General features: G+C 42.7%; 1 protein-coding gene across 3 annotated transcripts in view; it reads right to left on the bottom strand.

The window, feature by feature from the left end:
* LOC122539453 (PH and SEC7 domain-containing protein 3-like) overlaps window positions 1–18,712 on the bottom strand; it is a 421,315-nt gene that overhangs the window by 75,583 nt on the left and 327,020 nt on the right. For all 3 annotated transcript variants that reach the window (XM_043674302.1, XM_043674303.1, XM_043674304.1), the window contains one exon: window positions 5,754–5,797. In XM_043674302.1, the coding sequence (XP_043530237.1) occupies window positions 5,754–5,797 (44 nt within the window). The remainder of the gene's footprint in view (window positions 1–5,753; window positions 5,798–18,712) is intronic.

Genomic DNA, 18,712 nt, shown 5'->3' with positions numbered 1-18,712 from the left:
GATTCAGACTTCCAGCATCCACTGTATTCGTGGGAAACAGCTGTAGTTTGCAACTTCCTCCAGTACACCAGAAACTCATGAAATCAGTGCGTGATTAGCACAAGCTGAGCACAGTGCTGAGGGTATTGGCTACAGCTTGTCCTTTTGATGTTACATTCACTGAGGTTCCATCCATAAAGCCAAAAATGGTTTTCACAGCCCCAGCACAATCACTGCTCCATTGCTACCAACTCCATCCCTGGCAACCGTTTGGAGGCTGACACGTTTTATTTTTTAGTGCTCGTAGCCTTGGGTGTCATATTTGATTCTGATATGAATCTCTAATCCCACATCCACACCATCCTCATGACTGTCTGTTCACACCTCCCTAACATCAATGGACTTTGGATGTAGGTTTGCTCACTGAGCTGGAAGATTCATTTTCATCACTGGACTTTCTCCCCATCTTCAATAAGCTGCTACTGAACTTCTCGATGATGCTTTTGTTAATGCTAGATTCAACCAGTCTAATATATTCCTGACTGGTTTCCGATATTGTACCATTGGTAAACGTCAAGTCAACAGAGTTCTCTTAATGTCTTGGTGAACATACACTCTTAAATTGACAGCACTAATAAATCAAATAGCACTTATTAAAAAAAAGGGCTCAGTCCACATAATTCGACTGTGGATGCTGTCTTCATACACCGAAGATTGTGAGGAAGCTTGATGCTGAGATAATGTTTTCCCTTGTGGAGCACAGTTTCAGAGTAAACCCATTTAAGACTGGGTTGAGGAACTTGTGGAATTCTTCTCTCTGAACTTGTGGAATTCTTTTCCACAGACAACAGTGGAGACTGGGTCATTGATTTTAATCAAGATTGAGTTGGAGAGATTTTTGATGAGCAAGAGGGTCAAGGTTTATTGAAGGGGCAGTGAGAAAAGTGGGATGGAGGCCACAACCAGACTAACAATCGGACAGAATAGGCCTAGGGGCTGAATGGCCTACTACTTCCATTTCATGTGTTCCTATAACACCCCAGGAGTTCTCAATTGGCCAGGATGCACTTTTTTAATGTGCTGAAAATATGAAAGGAGATACATAAGTGCAGTCCTCCTGAGAGCTGTACTCACAGGATAGTGAATGACCTTGTTTAGCCCGGGAGTGATGGGACTGCAGCAGAGTCAGTAAAAAAGGACAGAGACGCAGATGTGATGGGGCTGATATCCCTGATATTGTGCTGCAGCAGGACCTCAAATGGAAGAAACGTCAGACAGCAGTCAAAGATTGTACAACAATAAGAGAAATAGGCAATTCAGCCCATCTATTCTGCTCCACTATTCAATGAGATCGTGGCTGATCTGTTAATCCTCAACTCTGCCTTTCTGCCTTTCACCCTTGATTCCCTGTCTATATCAACACAGAATTTATTTAACAAACCAGCCTCTACGGCCCTCTGTGGTAAAGAATTACACAGATCCACTACCCTATGAAAGACAAAATTCCTCATCTCAGTCTTAAATGTATCAACCTTTACTCTGAGTTTTTGCCCTCTGGTCCTAGATTCGCCCATAAGGGGAAAACAAACTTTCCACATCCACCTTGTCAAATCCACTAAGAATCTTATATGTTTCAATAAGGTCACCTCTCATTCTTCCAACGAGTACAAATGCAATCTACATAACCCCTCCTCATCAGACAGATCCTCCATACCTAGTGAACCTTCTCTGGATTGCCTCCAATGCCAGTACATCTTTCCTTAGATACAGGGACCAGACTGTTCACAGTGCCTTGTATAGCTTTAGCAAGGCCTCCCTATTTCCCTGGACAGAATTGATCCCATTGGTGTACATGTGAAAACTAACAATAACACTTGTGATGTCCCTGGAAGAGAAGCACAATTGAATTTAATGTAATCTAATAGCTCAAAGTCATTCAGAGGAATGTTTTGAGACAATCAATCAATGACCCTGAATCACATGTCACGTTAGGGAAGACAACGAAAAGCTTATTCGAAGAGATAAGCTTTAAAGTAGAAAGTGAGGTAAAGATGAGACAGGTTTAGAGAATGAATTCAATATGTTATATCTCAAGCAACTGATGGTACAGCCACCACTGGTGAGATGGTTAACACTGCTGCCTCTCAGCGCCAGGGACCCAGATTCAACTCCAGCCTTGGGCGACTGTCTGCGTCTGTGTGGGTTTCCTCTGGCTGCTCCAGTTTCCTCTCGCAGCCCAAAGATGTGCAGGTTAGGTGGACTGGCAATGGGAAATTGTCCGTAGTGTCCAGGGATGGGCAGGCTGGGTGGGTTAGCCATGGGAAATTCAGGGTTACAGGGATAGGTACGGGGCCTGGGTTTTGGGTGGGATGCTCTCTGGAGGGTCAGTGCAGACTCAGAGGGCCAAATGGCCTTTTTCCCCCACTGTAGGGATTTCATGATTCTATGCATGATGGACATCAGGGATGATCAACAACACAGGATTGGAGGAGTGCAGATGTCTCATTCAGAGAGATGGGAAGATGACGAAGATTACAGACATAGGAGCAAGACCATGTAGAGATTTGAACTGAAGAATGAGAATTTTCAAAACAAGGAGTTGCTTAATAAGGTCCCAGTTTGGATGGGCAGGTACACAAGTGAACAGGGTCTTGGTGTGAGCTAGGTCATGGGCTATAGAGTTCAGACTATGAGGTTTATGAAGAGTAGAGTGTGGGAGGCCAGCCAGCCAGGAATGCACTGGATTACTCAAGTCTAGAACTAACACTGACAGCATGGAGGAATTTGGCAGCAGTTTAGCTGAGGTGTGGCCAAGTCAGATGATGTTGTGGACATGAGAATAGGCGGGATTAGTGATGTTGCAGATGTGGGGTCATAAGCTCACTTTGGAGTCAAACATGACACCAAGTTTATTAACAGTTTCTTCAGACAGGGACAGTTGTCAGGAATAAGGATAGAGTTGGCTGCAAAGAAGCAGAGTCCGTCGTGAGGAGTGAAAACAATGGCTTTAGTCTCAGGAATATTTAATTGGAAGCCATTTCTGCTCACGTAGTACAAGAAATGAGATGGGCAGTCAGATAATTTAGAGATAGTAGCAAAATTTTGTTTCATTAATATGCATTTGGAAGTGTTTGCAGTTTGGAGGATTCTGCTGTGGAATAGTATGTATGAAGTCAAGGAGCACATGAGGGATAGAGCCTTGGAGATCACCAGCCTATGGGAATGGGGAGAAAAGCCAACACAACCAATTCTCGGATTATGATAGGACAGATAAGAATGGAACCAGTACAGAGTCATTGGAGGAGGATGGTCCAATACACCGTGTCAAAGGCTGCAGACAGGTCAAGAGGAACAATTTGACACAGACATACAGATTAGATTCCGTACAGTACGGCCCTTCGACCCAACAAGTCCACATCGACCCTCCAAAGAGTAACCCATCCAGACCCATTCTCCGACTCTATATTTCCCTCTGATTGATGCACCTAACACTATGGGCAATTTAACATGGCCCATTCACCTGACCTGCAGATCTTTGGATTGTGGGAGGAAACCGGAGTAAATCCACACAGACACAAGGAGAATGTGCAAACTCCACACGAACAGTTGCCTGAGGAGGGAACCAAACCAGGTCTCTGACGCTGTGAGGCAGCAGTGCTAACCACTGAGCCACCATGCCACCACATATTATGTACAGATGTAATTTAAGACTTTCACAAGAGAACAATATCATGGGCAAAAAGCTGATTACAGGAGCTCAAACATGGAGCTCTGGAAAATATGGGCATGGATTGGAAGGTGACAACAGCTTTAAGAATTTCGAAGAGGAAAGTGTTTATTATTCACTGCCAGGTCTGGCTAGACCACATAAAGTACTGTCAGGTCCTGGTCGTATTTACCAAAGCTATTCACTATTTGAGGATTATCTCCAAAGTCAAAGATAAAACCATATCTTTGCTTTGCTTTTTCTCAACTGAAAATAGTCTTTTTAATCCTCCTAGAAATGGAGCTTTAGTTTGAAAGTATAGTGGGATCAATGTCTGATTGTTTTTGTGTTGATTTAGGAGGGATAGTGACATCAGATTTGAAGGACGGGTGACTTACCAGAGGAGAGGAAACTATTAACAAACATGGGAGCCAAGAACCAAGGTTGAGTGGTCTGTAATTTGATGGGAATGAGGTTGCGAGCAGGAGGTGGGACTCATGAATAACAAGCACTTGGAGACAGCAGGAAAGGAAAAAGAGAAGAGAAATCAAACAGCAATTCAAGTCAATTCAAGGGATAGAGAAGGGGAGAGCCTTAGAGGAGATTGGCCCATTGAGCTCACAGGAACATAACAGGATAGCTGAGTGGAAATCCAGGGGTTCCTTGCACTTACTATTGATGGTAAGTATAGGAGAGCCAGGAGAAGGATTAGGAAGACTTCACTTGATAAAAAAGATGTTTTGTTACATCTTTGGCTTCCAGGATAATCATGGAATAATGAATAGCTTTGACAGAAGAGAGCAGGATAATATAATCATAGAATCCCTACAATGTGGAAGCAGGCCATTCGGTCCATTGAGTCCACACTGACCTTCCAAAGAGCATCCCACCCAGAAACCTCCCCCCACCACCCTTAATCCTATATCCCTGTAAGCCTGTGTTTCATATGGCTAACACACCTAGCGTGCACATCCCTGGACACTATCGGCAGTTTAGCATTACCAGTCCACCTAACCTGCACATCATTGGCTTTGACTGCACTTTATGTGGTCCAGCCAGATGTGGCAGTGACTAGTTAATTGTTTGCCTTATCTGTCATGTCTGTGCTCTTGGATTTAACAAAGTGGAGATCGGAGCCATCTTAAGTGAACAGCCATGGTAGGAAAGAGAGTGACAGTACTGGTTTTAATGGAAACTAGAACATCAAAAGCAATAAGTAAATGAGTAAAGGTCACACTGTACAAAGATAACGTAAAACCAGCTTCAGAACTGATAGTTTGCCTTGGTTGATGGCACTAACACAAAAATCCAAGGTCCAGTGAAGATTTCCAGTCTAAGGTATGAGGCTGACAAGCTAACATCCAAAAAATAAATTCTCCAAATGGCAACACCTTGGAACTTCCAAGAATGGGGAAGAGTAAAGTTAAATTGAAATGGCGAGACAGTGGGTCATGTAAAGGTTTCAAACATTCATCCCTTTCAAGGCTAGTTACAAACTCTGCCAGCGTACTGAGAGGGTCTGAATAAAATCCGCTGGGCTCAAGTGATACCAATTTCAGCACTTTCATACAGGCTACTTAACATTCATTTTCAGAGAAGTCTTTTCAAACTCAGAGAAAGGACTGGTGCAGGAAGCTGTGCTCTGTAACATCAGGATGTCAGTACACCATCAGGTTCACGTATGATTGTGCTGCTTGGTTTACTCTTCCGCTGATGATCAATGCAACAGCCAGCATGAACTAAAAAATGCTTCATTCTTCAGCACAAGCCAAAATAAAGGCCATGGTGTTAGTCAGTGCTCTGCAAAATATTCTTCTCATTGCAAGCTAATGACAAATACTCACGTTGAATAACTACAGATCCAGCATTAACACTGATCAGCATACTAATCAAGACTGACCTAATCAAATTCCTCCACTAAGAAACTGGATTGGTTCCATGGACACATAAGAGACTAATGGCAGAAGTAAAATATCATTTTAAAACCATCTAAAAAGGGTGGGGGGCTGGGGAGAATGAACAGCTCTGAAGAGATGCATTTGCAGAAAATAATGTCTTTGGTACTTACATCGCCCATTCCAGTTTCTCATTTTTGATTGAATTGTACAATGCCTGCAACATAAAAAGAAGCTAAAAGTCATTCAATTCTGTTTGTTGTTTCAGCAGCAATCAATTATTGCACTGTGCCGAACACACTCAAATTTAATCATGGCAACGACAAGCTTAAACAGATCATATTAATATACTCAGCATGAAATGTTCTCTTTAAGGCTCTTCTATTTGTTGTAGGTGTAAGTGATAATGTATAGCTACCCACTTTTATTGAAACACAAACTAATAGATTCTCTCTGTTCAGTTCTAATATTTCTCAAAGAATCAAAATGTCTTTTAAAAAATTACAAGTAGTTACACGTTGCCAGAAAACACCACAAATGTAAGCAAAAATCTTACATTTCCCCAAGTCCACTTTACTTTACGGTTACAGCTAATTAGGAAATGAAACAACTGGAAAAGTACATTTTGAGAGATAGGTTTAATATGCTGCCATTGTAGTTGTTGTTCTCTGAGATAAGGTGTATTGTATTTGACTAAGAGGACTTAGGACTTCCGAAAATATTTCTGGAAGTTGATACGCCGGTTCATACTGGGATAGGCTGGCGCATTTTGCGAACTTCAACTGAATCATTATCAATTGACTCATAAAATGCCCAAAGCATGACAAGTTACTTTGGGTAATCTGAGTAGAAGTTCATCTTACAAAGCGAAAACAATTTGAAACACAACTTTGAAAAGGAATTATACATTCCAGCAAAAAGCAAAGTGCAAAAGGAGGGAAGCAAACAAATCTTTGGCTTTAAACATAATTTATAAATAAAAACTTTACTCCTAAAAATTCTGTTCTTAATCTGTAACCTTAAATAATCTGCTATAACTCAACACGCTTTATGTCATCCTCCCTTGAAAGTGTCTAACTCAGTAAGCAATCTTTCAGAACTAATATACTTTGGACAAATGTTACCCATAATGCCAAAACACCAACAAGATGAAATGTCAGGAGATTTATTTTTTGCAGATTTTTTTTTCCTGATTAAAGGTGAATTCAAACATTCCTGGATAGAAACCCAGTGAAGAGGATTTGAAACAGGAACGCAGCTGAAAACAATAGAAGAAAAATCCTGTTGCTTATCAACTGCCAATTTCCTTTTTTTTCAATATTCACAGAAATCGTACACTGTTGTACAGATAACACATTACGTCGTTGAGGCTTTGGAATTCACTGCTGGAGATGCAAAGGCAAGTTATAAAATAATCAATAATTAAATCATCAGCATATGAAACAGATTTAAAGAAACAGACCATAGCACAAGCCATTCCTCGACAGAACTGCTTACAAAAGAATAGCTAATGTTAAAGTAAATTACCTTAAAAAGGTAAACAGTGAACCATCTACACCCCAAAAAAATCAAATGCGCACAGCAAACTAGACAGAATCTCTAGTGCATTTCTCTAGAGAAATTTAGGTTTCCTGAGGGAAAATTTAGATGCCGATTAAAGGGAATCAATTCCTTACAACACGAGTAACAGCTGCATTGGTTTATGCCCTGTATTACACGACACTGCATATTTTTAAACAGAGATATAATGCTTCATGTTTCAAAGTGATGTGCCAATATCACAGATTCAATCATATTTCTGTTCTACCGTGAGTGATGAGTGCTGCCACTTCCTTTATTAAACAGATAGCAAAGACACTTAAATAATGGAATTCCAGTTTGCTTTTGCCTAAATCAATGCAGCAGTTGGTTAAGGAAGCTGATCACCCGGACTAAAAGGGTTGTGTTTTATTGTCACATTTGTGGCTCAGAGAAAGCTTAACAGAGAAAATAACAGGAGCCACTCCACAGTCAAGAGACAGAAATAACAGGCAGAAAATTCTGTATGGGTATGAAAGGATACAATTGACAAATACACTAAACATGTTCACATTGCAGTGAAAAGCAGTGAAGTAAAAACCAGACTGCCCTGAAACACTGTGCCTGCAAGTGGGATGCTATTTGTATTTTCTCTCTCTTTCTCTCGGTCTCATACCTTGCCTGACGAAGGATGAGCAGCCGAAAATTCGGAGGAGTAGGAGGTCTTCAACGACTTGGATCGGCGAGGCTGGTGTCTCAACTCATCCCGCTGATACCTCACTGAGCCGCCGCTCTGTACCCGTACCTTGCCGGTCCCTTGTACGCTGTTCACGCCGATCATTTCCCCGAGGGCACTCGGTGGTCCGACGGGCAAAGGGAATTAGGAAGGACTCGAGCGACTGTCTTCGGATACACAAGCTCAGCAATCTGCACCTGCTGGAGAGGCAGCCTCAGCAGCACAAGCGTCCTCCAGCTCCAGAAAGGAGAAGTGTGCCTGCCTTTGCTCACAATTTCCTACATTGTTTGGATTTGGACTGATCATTTCAGGGTAGGCTCACATCAGGGGTTGCAAGTCACACACACACACACAAAAAAAACCATCCCCTGAATGGTCCGAGCCAATGGCAAGGGGCCAGGCAAGCAGTTCATTTATATTCTAAATAGCAAACACGACTGTTTCTCTATCCTTGAACTGCAGGCTCATTAAAGGTAGGCAGTGTGATCCCACTAATAAAAGATTATAATAGTCCGTCAGCCACATATTGGGAACTAAATTGAGTCTGAATTAGGTAACGGGTGTGTGCAAGTGAAAAAAAAACATGAATCATGTTTCAATCTGACATTCTGAAAATAGTTAAGGGACATTCTTGAGGTTTAATGTGGGCATACATTGGCTGCTTTGTTTAAACTAGCTGTTTTAGCACAGCCGCTATTACAGGGAAATCTGCAGACTAGAGATACCAGTGTAGGTCCCAAAGATAGATGATTATTGCCCATTTTAATCTTTATTTTCTTTTTAAGTGATACAAGACTGCTAACTAAATAGGTGCTTACATCTTTCAGATGCTCTGACAGGTGATTGAGAATTTCTTTCCACAATTAAAAGTTTTTTTATGGGTTTGAAAACGTGCATTTTATTCAATAGCAGAATTTGAGGGGGGTGTCAGCTTTTCGTATCTAAAAGGAATTTTCCCCAGACCTTTGTCTCTCACCAAACCCCCAGTTTTCCAGACCATGTGTCTCTGCATCTTCCCCAGGAAGTGCAATAGCAGTACAGAGGGGGAGTTAGGTTGTTCCCTACTGCAACAGTTCAAACAGTTTGAGTGTGGGGACATGTTTGATACAGGAGCAGGTCTCTTCCTGTCTGCCACTCCCATATATTTGTGGGAAAAACATATGTGCGAATCCTCAGTGAGTGTTACAATCTGGAATGCACATACTGGAAGGGAGTTGGGGGCAGATTCGATCACGGCTTTCCATTCTCGATTGTAGAGTCATAGAGTTGCCAACCAGATATCCTAAATGAATCGAGTCCCATTTGCCAGCACTTGGTCCATATCCCTCTAAACCTTTCCTATTCACATACCCATCTTGATGCCTTTTAAATGCTGTGATTGTAAACGTCGATTCTCCTGTTCCCTGGATGCTGCCTGACCTGCTGCGCTTTTCCAGCAACACATTTTCAACTCTGATCTCCAGCATCTGCAGACCTCACTTTCTCCATATCCCTCTAAACCCTACCCATCTAGATGCCTTTTAAATGCTGTGATTGTACCAGCCTCCACCACTTCCCTTGGCAGCTCATTCCAAACACGCACCACCCTCTGTGTGAAAACGTTGCCCCTTAGGTTCCTTTTAAATATTTCCCCACTCACCTTAAATCTATACCCTCTAGTTTGGATTTCCCTACCCTGGGGCAAAAGACCTTGGTTATTCACCCTATCCATGCCCCTCATAACTTTATAAACCTCCATAAGGCCACCCCACAGCTTCCAGCCTCTTCCTATAACTCAAACCCTCCAACCCTGACAACACCCTCGTAAGTTCTTTCTGGACCCTTTCAATTTTAACAATATCAGGGAGACCAGAATTGAACGCAATATTCCAAAATGGCCTAACTAATGTCCTGTACAACTGCAACATGACATCTCAACTTCTATACTCAAAGCACCGACCAATAAAGGCAAGTATACCAAATGCTTTCATCACTATCCTGTCTACCTCTAACTCCACTTTCAAAGAACTACGAACCTGCACTCCAAGGTCCCTTTGATCTCAATTCCAGAAAGGAATTGGAAAAGCACCTCATACAAAACAAGTTTGCGGGAGGAGAAGTTTGCAGGAGAATGGGTCCAGCTAAAGTGTTCTTGCAGAGAGCATGAACGGGCTCCGCCAGGCTAAATATGCTGTAAACATTTTATGAGTCAATGGTTCAATGATTCCATGATTAACTTCAACCACTTGCTGCTGATACTACAGGAATGGCATGCTAAGAGCAGTACTGTAGTCTGCAAATGGTGGCAAGGATCACTAACATACTAACTCCGAGATACATTTTAATAATTCAGATACATTTAAATAATTCAGAGCCATTTTGTCCCTCTCTCTCCCTCCAAGGAAAGGGAAAGGGATTTCATGCAAAGCTGCTAAATGCACAGACACCAATCCTGAATGAAGTGAAATCACGATCTACAATTTATTTGAAATTCAAACAAGATATTTTTATTGAACCTCCATCTGATAGTCTGCAGGTCCTTTTCTTTCTGCCTCCCTTCACCACTTTCTCTTTTGGCACAGGCAGTGAACACTGTGGCAAGCTGCAAAGGTCAGTGAATCCAGGCATCAAAGTGATCAACAATGTGCATTTATGTAGTGCCTTTAAATGAGGAGCAACATCCCCAGACTGGGCTCGACAGTGTAGCTGCAGGAAAGGTGCTTCCCCTCATCAGGGCCTTCTAGAACCAGGTACGTTGCAGACCATGCCAGACTGACATAAGAATACATCAAAACATAGAAAATAGATATAGGCGTATGCCATTCGGCCCTTCGAGCCTGCTGCACCATTCAATATGGTCATGGTTGATCATCCAAATTTGGTTCCACTTATTCATACCCATTGATCTCTTTAGCTCCATGAACTATATCTACCTCATTTGTGCAAGCATTCAATGTAGTGGCCCCAACCATTTCTGTGGCAGAGACTTCCACAGGTTCACCACTCTCTGGGTGAAGACATTTCTCCCCATCTCAGTCGTAAATAGTCTACCCTGTATCCTTGGATTGTGGTCCCTGGATCTGGAGTTCCCAGTCTTCAGAGACATCCTTCCCATGTTTACCCTGCCTTGTCTTGTAAGAATTTTATAGGTTTTTATAAGCTGCCCCCTCATGATACTGAACTTCAGTGAATACAGTCCTAACTGATCCAATTTCTCTTTGTACATCAGTCCTTCCAATCGAGCAATCAATCTGGGAAATCTCTGCTGCACTCCCTCCATAGCCAGAACAACCTTCCTCAGATAAGGAAACCAAAACACAATCCTCCAGATAAGGTCTCACCAAGGCCCTGTACAGGAGGAATGTTCTTCACTCAGCCGGTGGTGTCTCTTTGGGAATTTCTACCCCGGAGAGCTGCGAATGCTCAACTGGTGAGTAGAGTCAGGATGGACATGGAGAAGGCGTTTCTTTGCTCAGTCCTTCGGGTTTCGTGGTTGGGACATCTTGTTGAGATCGTACAGGACATTGTTGAGGCCTCTTCTGGAGTAGTGTGCCCAGTTCAGGTCACCCTGTTATAGGAAGGATATTATTAAGAAAATCTCAGAAAAGATTTATCAGAATTTTGCCTAAAATGGAGGGTCTGAGTTATAAGGAGAGACTGGAGTTTTAAAGGTTGAGGGGTGACTTTATAGAGGTTTATAAAATCATGAGGGGCATAGATAAGGTGAATGGCAAGTGTCTTTTCCCTAGGGTTGGGGATTTCAAGACCAGCAGGTCAGGCAGCATCCAGGGAACAGGACATTCGACGTTTCGGGCATAAGCCCTTCCTGAAGAAGGGCTTATGCCCGAAACATCGATTCTCCTGTTCCCTGGATGCTGTCTGACCAGCTGCGCTTTTCCAGCAACACATTTTCAGCTCTGATCTCCAGCATCTGCAGACCTCACTTTCTCCTCAAAGATTTCAAGACCAGGCCCATCATGTCTGCACCAGCTCTCTGAATTTGCACTGCCATTCTCCTGCCTATTATCCCACACAGATAGGGTGGCCAGAGTGGCTCAGTGGTTAGCACTGCTGCTTCACAGCATCATGGATTCAATTCCACCCTCGGGTGACTGTGTGGAGCTTGGATATTGTCTGCCTGTGTCTCCTCTAGGTGCTCCAGTTTCCTCCCACAGTCCAAAGATGGAATATGCAGGGTTACAGGGTTGGTGTGGGTCCAGGTGACATGCTCTTCAGAGGGTCGGTATGTTTGATGGGCTGAATAGCCTGCTTCCACACTGTAGGGATTCTGTGAGCTAACAGTCCTATTCCATCTTGAATACATCTACTGAACCTGTTCAATTCACATTCTCAGACAGTGCATTCAAGACCCTGTAATACCTTGCTGTGTGGAAAAACATTTTCTCACATCATTCTTGCTGCTTTTGCCAATTACTTTGAATTTGTGAAGGCTGTGAAGAAGGTTGGATTTTAAAAATATAGGGAAGTCTTGTTTGTGACTGCACAGAGTGTTGATGAGGCCACACCTGAAGTGCTATGCACAATTTTGGATCCCCAGATCTAACAAAAATTATCTTGGCATTAGGGGCAGTTCCAAAGAGGTTCATTAGGCTGATCGTGGCATGAAGGGATTGACTTATTGAGAAAGCACCATCCTCATGCACATGGACAGCAGTAAATTGAGGGGTGCGTAGGTTAGGTTATTTTATTTTAGATGAGGATTAATCCTCGGCACAACACTGTGGGCGAAAGGGCCTGTTCTGTGCTGCACTTTTCTATGTTCTAAGTCACTTTTTATCAAGGTTTTCTCATCTGATTCTCCCAAAAGATTCACCATAGCCCGCTTCACTCAGACACTATAAGATCATCCACGTTTTCTGGTGTGCTTCTCCTTCTCCATTATCTCACAAGTGGAACGGCCAACTACTCTGACCAGATCGCTCATGACCTGGAACAATTATCGTTGTGGAGAATTTTAATAATCTCAACAGGCGATCGACTTTCATGTGACTTTTTTCTTTCTTAAAATCTTTTAAAACAGCGAGCATGCTGACAAAACAATGTGTGGCTCACCGATTCCGACAGCGTGGGTGAAATGGTCATTATTACAATGTGTTAGCACTTTACGTTCAACATCCTTGTACAGTCACGTAACAGTCGAGCGTGTGGTGCTGGAAAAGCACAGCAGGTCAGGCAGCATCTGAGGAGCAGGAGAGTCGACATTTCGGGCATAAGCCCTTCATCAGGAATCCCAAAACGTTGATTCCCTGCTCCTCGGATGCTGCCTGACCTGCTGTGCTTTTCCAGCACCACACTCTCAACTCTAATCTCCAGCATCTGCAGTCCTCACTTTCTCCCAATCATGTAACAGCCCCAAATCACCCCAGCCCATGGCATCACAGCACCAAAGAAAACTTTAAATAGTTCAATGCAGAAAACCGTAGATTTCCCCTTTTTGCATTTTGAAGAGCACGTAAATGGCGAGAGGGGGCAGGGAGAGGACGAAACTCATAGACACGTCCCTTTGCAGCTTAATAATTCATTATGTTTTCCATTAATTCAGTATACAGTCTATGACCTGTCGAGTCAAATGGGAGAATTTTAATGGGCTGTACTAATCAGAAAGCAGCAAGTCACTTTTTTCTGCTATAATGAATGGCTGGTGGTGGTTTACCAGCTCAGTCAGGTGGTTTTACTGACACTGTTGACTATGAAAAGTTTATTCAACATCAAGACCATTGCAAGAAAACATTATTACCTTCAATTCAACGAACTATGCCCCGGATTGATTACAGTGGTGGCAAGGCTGCACAGTCAATTTAGAATCAATTTAGAATCCCTATAGTGTGGAAGCAGGCTAAACAGCCCATTAAGTCCACATCAACTCTCTGAAGAGCATCCCACCCACCTTTTCCCTGTAATCCTGCATTTCCCATGACTGATCAAACTAGCCTGCACACCACTGGACAGTACGGGCAATTTAGCCTTGCCAATCCACCCAACCTGCATATCTCTGGATTGAGGGAAGAAACCAGAGCACCCGGAGGAAATCCATGCAGACACGGGGAGAATGTTCAAACTCTACACAGAGAGGCGCCCGAGGCTAGAATCGAACCCGTGTCCCTGGCACCGTGAGGCAGCAGTGCTAACTGCTGAACTACTGTGCTACCACATGAAGGACACTGGCGCCCAGAGTGGGAGAGCTTACGTATTTAAGTTACACATGCAGAGGAAATTATCACATAGAATACACAGCAGAGAAAGAGGCCATTCAGCCCATGCTGTGTGTATGCTCTGCCCAAGCTTCCTACAATTTGTCCTCTCTAAATCTATCATAATCCTGAACTTCCTTTTCTCTCACATGTTTCCCCTTATATTCACTACTTGGCTTCAATCAGCTGCAGAGTTCCATATTCTCACCACATGCACTTTGGGAAAACAAGTTTCCTCTGAATTCCCAATTCTTGGTGACTACCTTAGACGGATAGCCTGCTCTTCCCCAGAAATGGAAATACTCTCTCTGTGTAGCTGCCCCATCAAGACTTTTCGTAATTATTTGAAATACATCAGTGAGATCACTGCTTGGCCTTCTGGGGGAAAGAAATCCAGGAAGCCAAATCTTTTTCTGCATTTGAATCCCCACACATGTCTGGTACCATCCTTCACCTCTCTGTACCCTCTCCAGGCCCCGATATCCATTCCATCATAAGGGGACCAGAACTGCTCAGAGTAATGAGGTTTGGTGTTTAAAACAAAAGTTTGATAAGAGGTTTGGTATAAATTCCCAATTTTTCAGTTCTATCCTCCTAGGAATAAAGCCTAATGCTTGCTTTAATTCCCAGGGCACTGTTGATATGACACTAACTCCTTGAGCAGTCGCTTGGGGATCAAGAATGACCTCCTTCCACTTTAAGTGCACAGCGAATGACAAGTCCAAGGCTGGATCTGCACTTGCTGCTGTAGGCGGGGAAGCTGGCGAAGGGGGTCGAGGGAGTGGAATGTTCAGATTTTCACACCCTCCTTCCCCACTCCAACCTGGCCTTCATCTGGGCCTGTGGCAGAAACCCAGAACCTTGCCGCTCTGTTAGAGTGAACTGTGCTTCACCACAAAACTTCACATTTGGAAGGACCCATTCAGACAAAGTATGTGGTTTATGCTCCAAGCAAATTAAATATCCAATCTTGGGACTCGAGATATTTTCTATGGAAGTTGTCCAGAGATGTTAGGAGCAAGTGGGACTTGAATCCAGGCCTTCTGGCCTCGAGGTAAAGACACTATCACTGCACCACAAGAGCTCTTAATCTAAAGTTTCTAACGAAAATATAAATACTGCCTAAATTTGCCTCAATAACATTAGGAAGCCGAATCGTCATCTCAGTCACTAGTGATTGCTGTCTGTAACCAGGAGGTTGGTCCCACTGTACCATGAGGTGGTACCCTTCACTTCCAGTGCCAGAGCATACCTCCTGGAGTAATCATTACTCCTCCATACATTCCCTAAGGCTCTCCCCTCTTATGCAGCTTCTACTCAAATGGCAAAGAAGATATCATTTTAAAACCAAAGTAAGGTAACTTGCAACCATAATTACGAATCTCAATTGAAAGTTGACCACCCAAACTAAATATCAATAAACCAGCGACTGTTCCAGTCACCTGAGAGAATCGATGACTGATCACAGCTTGTTACTGCATCTTCATTTAGTGGCTCATAAATTACCTTACATATCAGACATTCATGTGACTATATCAGGAGCCAGGACTGTTCTTTACTGTCCTGCTCCTCCTTACAAATCATTCCTGAAAACCTTATTAGGAATTGTTTTTAAAAAGCAACATTAAAAGGTTTGGCTTCTATTCATGAGTTCAGAGTTAAATTGTGATGTGCCTCTTCAGAGGAGATCAATCACACTGAATAAAGATGACATTTCGGAACAGACCATAGCTCAGTTAGATGCTAACCTTGCCTTTCATTCCTTTTGAGAGAGTGTCTTCAAAATGTATGGCTTTTTATAACAGCTTTTAATCTTCCACAAGTTTGATTCCCCTTATAATCACAGTACTTTATACGTACAAAGATTTACGAATTCACTTCCCATATTTTTGGGAGTCACAAATTTGATTCTGGATTCTTGTTAAGGTCGTGTGATCAACAGCAAACTCCACAGATAACTTTTTTCCCCACCAATTTTCCTGCTATTTAGTCCACCTCCTTCTTTAGAGGGATTGGGGAATATAAGCTGGAAGTAAATGGTAATGCAGACCAATGCTGACCCCAGCTCTTATGCAGGTTCAATGATCACCTCAAGTGCTACCAGACAATTTGGTAAAAATCTTTTTCATGCCTCACTCCATTGATTGGAGGTACAAACTATTACAGCTTTCGGCACCATCTTCAATGCCATTTCCCAAACCCACCTGTAGGCTTCCCTCAGAGTATTCAAGAAGATTTGTAGCTTAGGTTGTGGATGAAGCTGTTGACTTGCTCACTGAGCTGGTAAATTTATTTGTGGATGTGTCATCACCGTTCTAGGTAACATGATGTTACCTCGCATGGTAATAAAACATCTGCGAACAAACTTACCAGCTCAGTGAGCGAGTCAACCACCTCAGTAGGCTTCCCTGTTGTTCAGGCCAGGATGCATAGATTTAATTAAGTCAGTTTTTCAGTTGCTTTGCAAAATAATGGGCAGTTACATTTGATTCACATGGCAATACCTCCTCACACACATCTTTTCTTTCACTCCAACAACCAATACTTCCGAGATTAGCAAATCACGTCACTTGAATGAACGTCAGGACCAGCTTTCAAATGGAAACATTGCTCCTTTCAAAGTCTCTGCCCATGTGTTTAAAAAGCTGACAGTCTGAGCTCAATGCTAACACTTCACACTTCAGTCAGGGGCTGCATGTTCAAATCCCACTCCAGAAACTAACGCATGAATGAATTGGTGTCAAACAAAATCTCTAGTCACTCATCTCAATGGTATTGGCTGTCACATTTGCCTGTAAAAAGACAGGAACTACTTCTAAAATAATTTGGATGGGATAAAATAGGTGATATATAAATGCAAGGTTCCTCTTTGAAAATGGATCACAAATACTGAATATAGCAATTTAAAACCAAGCACAGCTTCCTGCCCAGAATCTCAGTAGTCCGTGGCAAGATAAGAATTACACGATGTGTCTGGAGTTTAGCTATAATTGGATCTTGAAGCCTAGCTCATGGGGAATAGTACACAGCAGGACTCAGTAGATTAACACAAAGGCATATTTCAGCACTCCTGGCACTATCACACAGCAGCTTCACTGAGCATGTTATTTGATGCTACAGTGCAATTCCTCTGTACTTTGCTGAAGACTTTGTGTTCCCATTGTCCAACTCACTGACGTCTATTACTACACGTTCCCGAGTTTGAAGAGCTAGTTTCTGCTTCTTTTGAATTCTGCACCCCCCACGTTTTCCCAGTGATCGCAGTTGTTCATGTTGGGGTAAGGGAACCATAGACTGTACAGTAGGTTCTTGCAGGTTGGCTCAATGCAGGCAGTTCCTCATCCATCTTCTCCAGTACACACTAACTACTCTCTCTCAGTCTCTCTCTCACACACACACACACACAAACTAATGAAGCTAAGCTGGAGATTTAGGAATAAATCATGCTTTTGATGAAGCTTTCATATCTGTGCTGTGCATGACAAGTGACTATAAATGAGAATCTTGTTCAAAATCAAATCCATTCTGCAAGTTGTCATTTGCTGTTGACCTCAAGCTCCCCATATTTTATGGTGGACTGAAGTCTTTAAAAAAAAGTTCTATTACAAACCACTGAAAACAACGACTGCTGATCACAGTCTCCATGAAAAACAAAGACTCACAAAGCATTTCTTCATTTCACTTCTTCAGTTGTCAGCTTGTTGGCTAACAAGGCTGCAGTATTTTCAACATCACAGTGTTTTTGGAAGGTGCCACACAGTCACCGAATTGTTATGGTGCAGGAAAAAGCCAATCAGCTTCTCATACCGACGCCATTTCTATTACAATTTGAGGGACTGCTGCACCGTTGGAGATTCTGTCCTTCAAGTGACGCATTAAACCTAGACTCTGTCCATTCCTTCAAAGAACGGACTGACTATCGTGGTGCTCTTCAATGAATCACAGAATCTTTACAGGAAGAGTCCATTTGACCCATCATGCCTGCACTGGCTCTATTACCAATCTCCTGCTTATTCCACGTACCCCTGCATACACTGTTAATATCCACATAATCATCTTGAATGCCTCAATTGAATGTGTCTTAACAATATTTCCAGGAAGTGCATTCCACCTCCCAACTACTCGCTGTGTGAAAACATTCATTTCTCACTCCACCCTGGCTTTTCTTGCACATCCCTTTCAATCTATGGGCCTCTCCTTCTTGTTTCTTTTACGAGCAGTGTGTCTCAAATATTCATGAGCCTCTTCCAATGCCTCAGAACCCACGCTGGGACTTTTGGTTGGAGATCTGAGTCGGGTTTTGTGGTACGGTGGTGTGGAGGCAGGCATTTAATTCAGAAAAAATTCTTTTGAGCAAGTATCGTACATTTCTTGTTGTCAATTCTTTTTCTCTGGAAATGGCAATTTCTATAATTATGGGATGAGACTGACTGTCCAGTCACCTGCAAGAAGCCAATGACTATTCACAGCTTGTTACTGCATCCTCACTTCAGTTACTCGCACATTATCTTGTATATCAAAAAAGCATTTGAGTCCATCAGTGGTATCCATGGTTACTGCTACATTTCACTCATGTTAACATTGTATTCCATTCTATTTTAGCCTGTGCTTTGGAGATGCATGATTTATAACTTTCTCACGTGCTGATTTACATCAACAATAGGGGAAGGGAGAGAGGGAATAAGGC

Source organism: Chiloscyllium plagiosum, chromosome 32 (assembly GCF_004010195.1).
Source record: "Chiloscyllium plagiosum isolate BGI_BamShark_2017 chromosome 32, ASM401019v2, whole genome shotgun sequence".
Classification (NCBI taxonomy): Eukaryota; Metazoa; Chordata; class Chondrichthyes; order Orectolobiformes; family Hemiscylliidae; genus Chiloscyllium; species Chiloscyllium plagiosum.
The sequence above is the reverse complement of the archived record's forward strand: the minus strand, read 5'-3'. Positions and strand labels throughout refer to the sequence as shown.